Source organism: Cimex lectularius, unplaced genomic scaffold (genome assembly GCF_000648675.2).
Source record: "Cimex lectularius strain Harlan isolate CLEC.00 unplaced genomic scaffold, Clec_2.1 scaffold297, whole genome shotgun sequence".
Taxonomy (NCBI): Eukaryota; Metazoa; Arthropoda; class Insecta; order Hemiptera; family Cimicidae; genus Cimex; species Cimex lectularius.
Window position 1 is genome coordinate 309,925 of NW_019392866.1, and position 9,016 is coordinate 318,940.

At 35.2% G+C, this 9,016-nt stretch overlaps 1 protein-coding gene across 2 annotated transcripts; it reads right to left on the minus strand.

Moving 5' to 3' along the window:
• Window positions 1-1,147: 1,147 nt before the first annotated feature.
• Window positions 1,148-9,016, minus strand: LOC106665273 (SET and MYND domain-containing protein 4-like). 2 transcript variants are annotated; one of them, XM_014391593.2, is made up of 6 exons: window positions 8,398-9,014; window positions 3,762-4,011; window positions 3,582-3,703; window positions 1,811-2,494; window positions 1,597-1,751; window positions 1,148-1,515 (listed from the first exon to the last, which is right to left on the minus strand). In XM_014391593.2, the coding sequence occupies exons 1-6, from the start codon at window positions 8,884-8,886 to the stop codon at window positions 1,299-1,301; spliced, it is 1,917 nt and encodes a 638-aa protein (XP_014247079.1). In that variant the 5' UTR covers window positions 8,887-9,014; the 3' UTR covers window positions 1,148-1,298. The 2 variants fall into 2 exon arrangements, with proteins under 2 accessions (XP_014247079.1, XP_014247080.1); XM_014391594.2 differs by lacking the exon at window positions 1,148-1,515 and having other exon boundaries at window positions 1,597-1,765; window positions 8,398-9,016.

Here is a 9,016-nt window from a genome sequence, read left to right on the forward strand (position 1 = left end):
CTTTTTTTGATGGGCGTCAAATAAAACTTTTTCTCCATTGTTGAAAAGTAGGAAGTAAATTGTCTTTTCCACAATAGGCATTTATTTGTCAGACGTGTTTCAGTATAATATAGACCATCTTCAGTGACTGTTTTTTAAATAAAGTACTTTGACGAGTTTTTACATACTTATAGTTCAAAATGGATGTCTGGACGACTGAACGTGGCGAGTAGTCTGTCATAAATTGGCTTTTCTGAAAAAGACAATTTACTTCCTACTCATCAACTTATAATGTAGGTCCATAAAATCAGAATGGACCTATCAAAAAAATTAAATAGGTCTATTGTGAAATCCCTATAAATAAGAGCCATACGTTGGAAAGTACACTTTTTCCTAAAAAAGCAGGGGCATTAGTGGCTGCAATGGTTGTGTTTCAACTAGATGGGACACATCAAGCCAACCCCCTAAATATTTGGCCCATGGAAATAGAAAAGATGACAAAAATAATATATTAGTTTCATTTTAGATTATACCTTAATTAATTGTTAAAGATTAAGTGTGTTTACCTATAATTGATATTCCCAATTTAAAACAGCATAAACCAATATTTATGGGTAAAAATTAATGAAACAAATTAAGGGCAGAATTTTCTTTTATCAAGAAAATGAAAAAAAAAAAAAAAAAATCAATGGTGGAATTTTTTGCCTGTCAGTGTATTTAAGAGAGAGTGAATAGGTTTCAGGACCTGATTTCAGTGGGGACTGAAATGACCTAGCTGTTAGCATTGGAGCCCAACCTTGGCAGCTGGAGGTTCAGGTCAACACCAAGGCGGGTGATTCTTGAGGCCTGCTGGTATTTGCAAATAAAAGAGCTGGAATTGCCGGCGCACTGCTAGAAGTGATGGCTCAACTCTGTACAATGTATTGCATATGCATGTTACTGTTAAACTTATATAAACCAGAAATCAGTTTTCTGTTTTATTATATAAAACATTGCAGCACAGCACATGTTTGAGTTGACAGTGCTGTAGAATTATTAGTATGGTATGTTTGTTTAGTTAAGAAGGCAGTATGGGACAAACCTTTAAATCATGAAAACTAAGGATTAAAATTGATATAATAAATAATAAGAAAAATATACATATTTATATTTTTGGTAAAAGTATGTTACATATGTTTCATATACATATATAAATAAAATATATGTATATAAATTCCAATTAAATAACGTGAATACATAACCTCAGTATTGGGATTCTTTCCCTTGAGCTATATTCGTTAGTAAAATTTTTTATAAATTCAACATCAAAAAGAAAATACTTATTTGAATACATAATGATTGGCATTGCGGATAAGACATTCTTTAATTACTTCTTGACATTTGCAATACAGTGCACAAGGCCTTTGCACTGAATTGTGCAGCATACCCAAAAAATTGTATAAAAATTTTAAATCGTAGTTTTCATTATTGTTGACAACCTTTGTTACTTCTTTCTGAAATTGTTTAGTTGCCGCCTCCACTGCCGCCTTGTCAACACTATAGTGACAAATTATAAAAAAATATATTTTAAATATTAATATCAATTAATAAAATTAATAATTAAAAGTAATCATTTACCCTTCTAGATATACACATTCTGGTAGCTTTTTAACGGTGGGCCAGTCCTCCAAACAAGCTCGACATTTACAAACAAAATAATATTGCCTGACAAGAGATTCTTGTCTTAAATCAACGCCATGGATTCCATGATGATATCCGTAGTTGTCAAAAACCTATAAATTAAAAACTACTTTACTTTTTTCAATAAGGAATTGGGAGTGAAAAGACTTACTTGTTCACCGTTCTTGATAAATTGTATAGCTGTCAGAACGGCCAAGTCTCCATCGTGAATTGTCCTTACAACATTAGGATCACAAGAATGGTTGATTAAACTGAGAAAAGGGTACAAAGCCGCACCGATCTCAGCAATTTCAGAACTGACTTCTGGTTTTGTTATTATTCTTGTTTCAGATACTTCATGAGCATTGCAAGATACAATGAAAAGATATTTTAATAATATCGCTCCAACGATCGATTCTACTTGGGTCAGGTCAGGATACATGTTCGGTCTGAAAAGTAATTTCTCATCCCTCGATTCCTTAACAGCATCAAAATATGATGTTTGTTTTAAGACATGGAGCATGCAACACGCCCCGACCACCCTTGAGAAAGTATCATCGTCCCAACTCCGTAAACCAAAATTCGTTTCGAGGTGATATGTAGAGTATTTGTTGCATGAGTATTTACCGTCTTTGAATCCTCTGAGCTTTGGTGACTTCACACTGTGCAATTTATGTTCGTTATATACATACTCTCTAAGGCCGTCTCCTTGGTTCGTCATTTTCAACAAAATGTGCAGAGCTAAGAGGGCCAATTTATTATAGCCTTGTTTGTGAAGCGTAAGAAGGATATCACATTCGACTCTGTGGCTCTCATTCCACGATGAATTTCGGCAGTTTTCATTGCAAAAAAATACCTGGAGAAAAGATATAATAATTTTTTTAAATAAATAATTTTTCCTCTTGATCACAACACTGACACTATCGCCAGCACCCAGAGGACGAGGTTAAGAGAAACCAGGCAATGTTGGCAGTTATTATGCCCATGACTACTGAAGTCCTTGTGGATTGTGAAGTTAGTTACATGGTGAGGAGCTTTGACAATTTGCCTGAGCACTTATGAATGTGTCCAATTGGATGCATTGGATTTTCTTTTCGTAAAAGATGGTTCACAGATTTAATCATTTATCATTTTTAGCACTGGATTTTAGTTGGATTAGCTGAACCTACAGTTCCACTCTAATTCCAGTTCCAATCCAATGTTGAATTTTGACAGTCAAAAAATATTGCTGTCCCAAAAGAATTCATAGTTGTCCAAGTCTCATGTTAAGTTGTCAGTTAAATCTTGTGTGGACATTCCATGTCAGTCTGCTGTGTAGGTATAGTCTGTAGTAACTTGAGAGGAAGTCGGTTCCTAGCTGTTGATGTATGGTAGAAGGCAAGACGGTTTTTTTCTTCTGCCTCAACTGTTTGCACCAGCCTTTAATAAACCGTGTTCTTGGATGTGGAGGTTGCTTCAGGTTAGAGACAGAATTATGGTGCACTGGCATCATGGTGGTAATGATAGTGTTGGGATGAATAGGAAAGTCAATAGTATAAATGATGAACAGGATGGGACTAAAAATGATTTCTTGTCGGATGCCAGCTTTTACTGGCATGATATCTGAGTTTTTGTTGTTGTATAAAATAGTAAGAAGTGGTAGGAAGCATTAGGAAGTTTGAAAAAAAGGATTGGTGTTAGACCATATCAAAAGCTGGGCCACATCCAGGTACAAACCAAAGCAATACTGTCTATAGATCAGAGGAAATAGTGTCAATGACTTTGAAACCTTGTCAGATCATGGAAGCCAAATTGCTCAAAAGGAATTATTTTGTTAACGTTAATGATGGGTATTAAATGTTTTGAAAGGAGTCTTTTGGACATCATAGGAAGAGTGCATATCAGGAGATTGATGAATGAGATTTTTTTTAACCCTTTTGTTTTAAGGAAATGAGTGTTCTTACCTGAGGGCAATTCAAGCAGGGAATTAAAGAATGGCACCTCTTTTTGCACATGTAACAGAAAAGAAGATACTCCTTAGCCAAGACGGATGATACATATGGCCTTTCAATTGCAATAACATCACCTGTTAAAATTGTAAATATATAATTAAATAATTGGCAATGGGTTAAAAAACAAATTACCAGGATATATATCAGTCGCCGCAACTACCATTCTCCCCATTCCTGGCATGTAATCAATATCTACAGCGTTTGACGCACATTCTATACAGTCTGAAGGGGGATGAGTCAGCTTTGGCATAACAGCTGGGACCCTATTTATCACATCATCGCACTTATCCCTGATTTCTGCTATTTCCAGTTCAATAGATGTGCGGAAATTGGACCTTTGTTTATTTGGTATCTTACTGTACTCCAATGCTTGTAATGCTTCCTTGAAAAAAATAAAAAAAATAAATAAACCCAAAGCTTATTGTCAATGCAAGGCAAAGAACATTAAAAAATAATAACATTTTACTGTAAAATAACGGTTTACAATAATTGGCCACATATCATCACAATTACGCCAAGGTGATTGACAATGGCCAAGGTGATGTGTATCAGAAAATGTACACACTTGATTCATCAATAAAAATTATTAAATCATTTAAATTCACTAATTTCGTGGTCCACTTGACCAATTAATTGTAATTATTAAATCAGTCGATTGAAGTCCCACTATTCCGAACTAATTTGGACAAAGCTCTGTAGACTAGCTGAATAACTGCAATAATGCAGAAACACACAAAAAGAGGGCTGGTTTATTAAGGAGTGAATTTAAACATGACAGATCAGGTGGATTTGAGGGAGTGTGTCTCAGGGTCATAATATTATTAGAGAAGGATACAGCCAGCGAGAAGTCACCAGGAGAATTGAGTGTAAATACATCTATAATAGAAAGGGTTCTTTGGCACTTCAGATAAACAGGGCTTCACTGTAGAAGGCAGTTTTCAACCCAGGTATACAAGTAGTCATCTGTCATTTAGGCACAAGAAACTGAAGATCAGCAAGAAATTCTTGCTAATGCAGATTAATGCCAGGCCCCATAGTGCACGTATTGTGGATGACTACCCTAGTGAGGTTGGAATTGAGTGCTTGGAATGGCCAGCTCTAAGTTCATATTTGAACCCAATGGAACACAGACATTTGCAACGAACCGATGAGTACGACCACGAAATTCAGGTCCTAACAACCTAGAAGAGCTGAAACGGCTGTTCTGGTTGAATGGGATAGAATTCTTCAGGATTTTATCAGAACTAATTTCTGAGGATGGCAAAGGCATTTACCAGGTGATTTGTGCCAGAGGTGGAAATACTCGGCATTAAAGGGGACAAAAATTTTTTTGTTCTTTACTCAAATTTTTTTGAATGAGGTAATAAGCATTTTTTTTCAAATGTATTATTTTTACAACCAAACTTATTTTTGACAAAATATGACTAAACCCAAACACATTAAAATTTAAGGGCAATGCAATTATTTTGTCCATCAGTATATTCACTTTCATTTATTTTATTACACTATGCTCCATGTGAAGAAGATGAAGGTCTATGGTTTTCTTTTGTAAAGACTTTTCCATTGCTTTTGACTCTGGATAGGCATTCGCTCATTTTTAAATTCCGCAACCTGGGCATCTCCTCAAAGACTGCCCTTTCTATTTCCTATAAAGATTAAAGTTTGGTCTATGAAGGGAAGAAGCGAAGTGTTTAGATGAATAGGAGAGAAAAACAAGGCTGTCCTCTCAACTCCCTGCTGATATAAAGTAACCTAAAATTATTTAAATTTGTACACTAGTGAACTTCTTCAACCATTTTTTTAATTAATTAATGCCGATGCATTTTGAGGTCAATCTGGCTAATTGATTTACAAAAGACAAAGAATATAAAAGACAAGTAGAATATGAAGAAAAATTCAAGAAAAATGAAAATGAATGCAATTTGCACAGTACCTATATAGGTCTGAAGTTTGATCTAGCAGTGTCATTATCTAATGAATTTAACTCAATTGCGCAAGATGGGTAAGAATTTAAAATTTTAATTTTAAAAATTCAGGTGTATGGTGTGTAAAGTAAGTTTGTCCCATTTCAATATGGTTGGAATTCAATTTAGAATATTGTTAGTGAAATTAGGTAGTAGCTGTCCAAATTTATCTCTTCATGGCTCTTTGTTGCTTAGATTTTGCAAAATCAGATTTAAATATTTTGGGAAACGGAATATCTCTGGCATCCTAATTGGGTGTTGATGTCTAACTACTGCAAAACGACCTACACCTACGGAATGAGTTTAATATGTTTTATACTGTATTATTTATCGGTTAACAGAACAATTAAATTCCATTATCTAATCATTTAAAAAAAAATTACGTAACTGTAGCTTAGCAAGTCAAGAAAACAGGAGACAAAATAAAAGTCAACGAGGAAGAAGTAAAAAAAAGAAAAAAGAATTTTTTGTTTAAATTGCAGAAGGCTGGTGATGATGGCCTGATGTTTGTCAGCCCATAAATAACATATATTTAATACATTACTATATTAAATGCATTATTTATTTATCTATTTAACACAGTTTAGTGAATAAAGGAATAAAAAAGAACTTTATTAAAAAAATAAAGTAGTAAACACAAAAAAAGTTCTTCTATATTGATGTGGCTGAAATTCACTCTAATAAAGGCTATTAAGAACATACAAACATAATAATAAAATGTAAACAAAAATAAATTAAATATTATTAGCGCTTCTCAGTATAAAATTAAATTAAACTGATCCACATGTTCTCTTAAAAAAACCAACCAGGTCTAAACTCAGAGGAATGTTTTGTAATCAAACATACTCTTAAATCCCAAAAAGAGAACCTTAAACTGAAAGAATGGGACACTCAGTCAATGAAAGAGATCCTCCGTCAGGCATGAGCAACAATGAGCAATGCTCAAAGGAATCATTCTCAGAGGGGTGTAATTAACATAGATAAGTTCACACCCAACTGATTACTGATTTATAAAAGCTCAAATCTGCACATACAAATAATGCTGAGCCTATCATTTCTTACAGTACACCGGCAATTCAAGCTTTTGCAAATTACTGGCAGACATCAAGAATCACCCTCTGTGGGGATCAGACATCCTTCCGTCTTGTTTGTCCAACCACCGATGATGAACTGGGGCTATGGACTATCAATAGCTAGGTAATTTGACCCCCCAACCATTCAGTTCCTAAAACCAAACCACACTCTCACAAAAAAAAAAAAAAAAATTAATTAATGCCGATGCATTTTGAGGCCAATCTGGCTAATAATAAGAATGTAAGACTTCCAAAAGACAAAGAATATAAAAGACAAGTAGAATATGAAGAAAATTCAAGAAAAATGAAAATGAATGCAATTTGCACAGTACCTTGATTTATTTTTAGTATTTTTAATACATTAAACAGTTTTTTTTTTTTTTTTGTGAGTGTGGTTTGATTTTAGGAACTGAATGGTTGGGGGCTCAAAAGGTACAGTACCTTTTAATGATCAAGTCCCTTGTACATATATCTAAATTCTAAGGCCCAATTCGGTGCAAGTTGCAAATAAGTGAAATGAACAGATGATTCAAAAGCTAAAAATTTAAAAAAACCTCATGGTTGTTTAGGGAGAATACAGTTAATATTAAAAGTATAAAGGTCTAGGGAATTGAGTGGTTTGAACCAGGATAAATTTATTACTTTTATATTGCTTTATATGGTGTAAAGAATTAATGTCATCTACGCTCATGTGATCAATGATCTTTAGAGTTTCCCCCCCATTTGAAAGTATGACGGGTTTGAATGCTCTTTAGAGTTTTTTTCCATTTTGTGAAAACACATTATTTTTGTTTGTTTGTAAATTAAAAAAAGAAAAAAGGCCTTGTAATAATTATGGTGGGAAGCCAAAATGACCAAACTAAAGGCAGTAGAGTAAGTAGTGGGAAAAGCCACAACTGACAATTAATACTATATAAATACAAGAAAGAAATTAGATATATTTTTATTTTTTATTTTATTTTATTGGCCTTATGATCTTGCATATTAGCCATAGTACGAATTCTTGTGTGTTCAAAATGGGGGGTTATCGGGAAAAAGGGTCAGAGGCGACGGTGGGAATCGAACCCACGACCACGGCGTGAGAGTCTCTCATGCTAACCACTCGGCTACCGCGGTCCCCCAGATATATTTTGTGAACTAAAAAATATCCACATTATCGATAAAAACATGTTTGGATAAGGTGGACTTTCAGAGTAGTGAGACTCCACTGTATATTATTTTACCAAAGTTTCACATGTTTTAAAAATTATACCCAGCTGGTGCACACCATTCTGTGTGTTCGAAGCTTTCCGTCTGTCAACCTTTTCTTCATAGTATCTTAAGATTTGAAAGAAAGTTTAAAACTGACATTTTAGTTAGGTTTAGCATATCTCGCCACATTATTTTTCATTTGTTGAAGGAAATAATTTTCATATTCGTTTCCATGTTGCTTCAGAGATAGACAAGGCGTAATAAAGGCAAAATTCATTTCAACTTATTCCAAACTGCAAATTTGACATGTAAGAAGGGATAGAACGTTTTGTAAGGATTTTCATAACACCATCCAACAAGGTGAATGTCGGCCATGTTCTGCAGCGGCATTGGTAAGACTGAGTTTCAAACGGCTGGATCTCACGCCACAGTGTATCGCAGATCAACAAATCAGCAATGCTCTTCTTTCTCACAAGCTGTCATTCTTTTGTGAGAATTAAACGTTCACCCATGGTCTAGTTTCAACATGCAAGGGCTTACCTCAAAAGTGGCAACCGCTTTTCTATACGATCTGAGAAAGACGAGGGATCTCCCTTTCCTTTCGAGCAGCTTGACCCTCAGCATCTGCGGATACTTGCCGCTCAAAGCCCTCTCAACATCCACGATGGAGTCTTCGTACTCTTCCAGGCAGAAAGTCACCGCGGACCTGTTTGCGTACGCCAGTGCCAGCTCGGCGCTATTGTTTTGTGCCTCGCCGACAGCTCGTGTGTACAACTCTAGAGCTTTCATGTAATCTTTCTCGGAGTAATAACGATTGCCTTTCGTCCTGGACGCCACCGAATTGTTATTTGATTTTTTACTCGGGTGGTTCTGTTTCGGAAAAACCCCGCTCAAGCTCATCAGTTGATAGAATTGCGCGACCATATCACCAACGCTGGGAGCTCGGGTCAACTGTTCTTCCAGCTTAGAGTCATAGACGAAAGTGGAAAAAAGAACGCAAGCTCGTTCGAGAGGTGTTTCTGGGGCCATATCGTTTAAAATCCGTTTTCTATCGCCCGACGAAAATTTATTTATTTAAAAATATCAACTCGGCCGAAGTGACATTCCTAAACGGTGAATAAGCGAGACTATTTTAACATTGTTTTGATAAGTAAGGTTA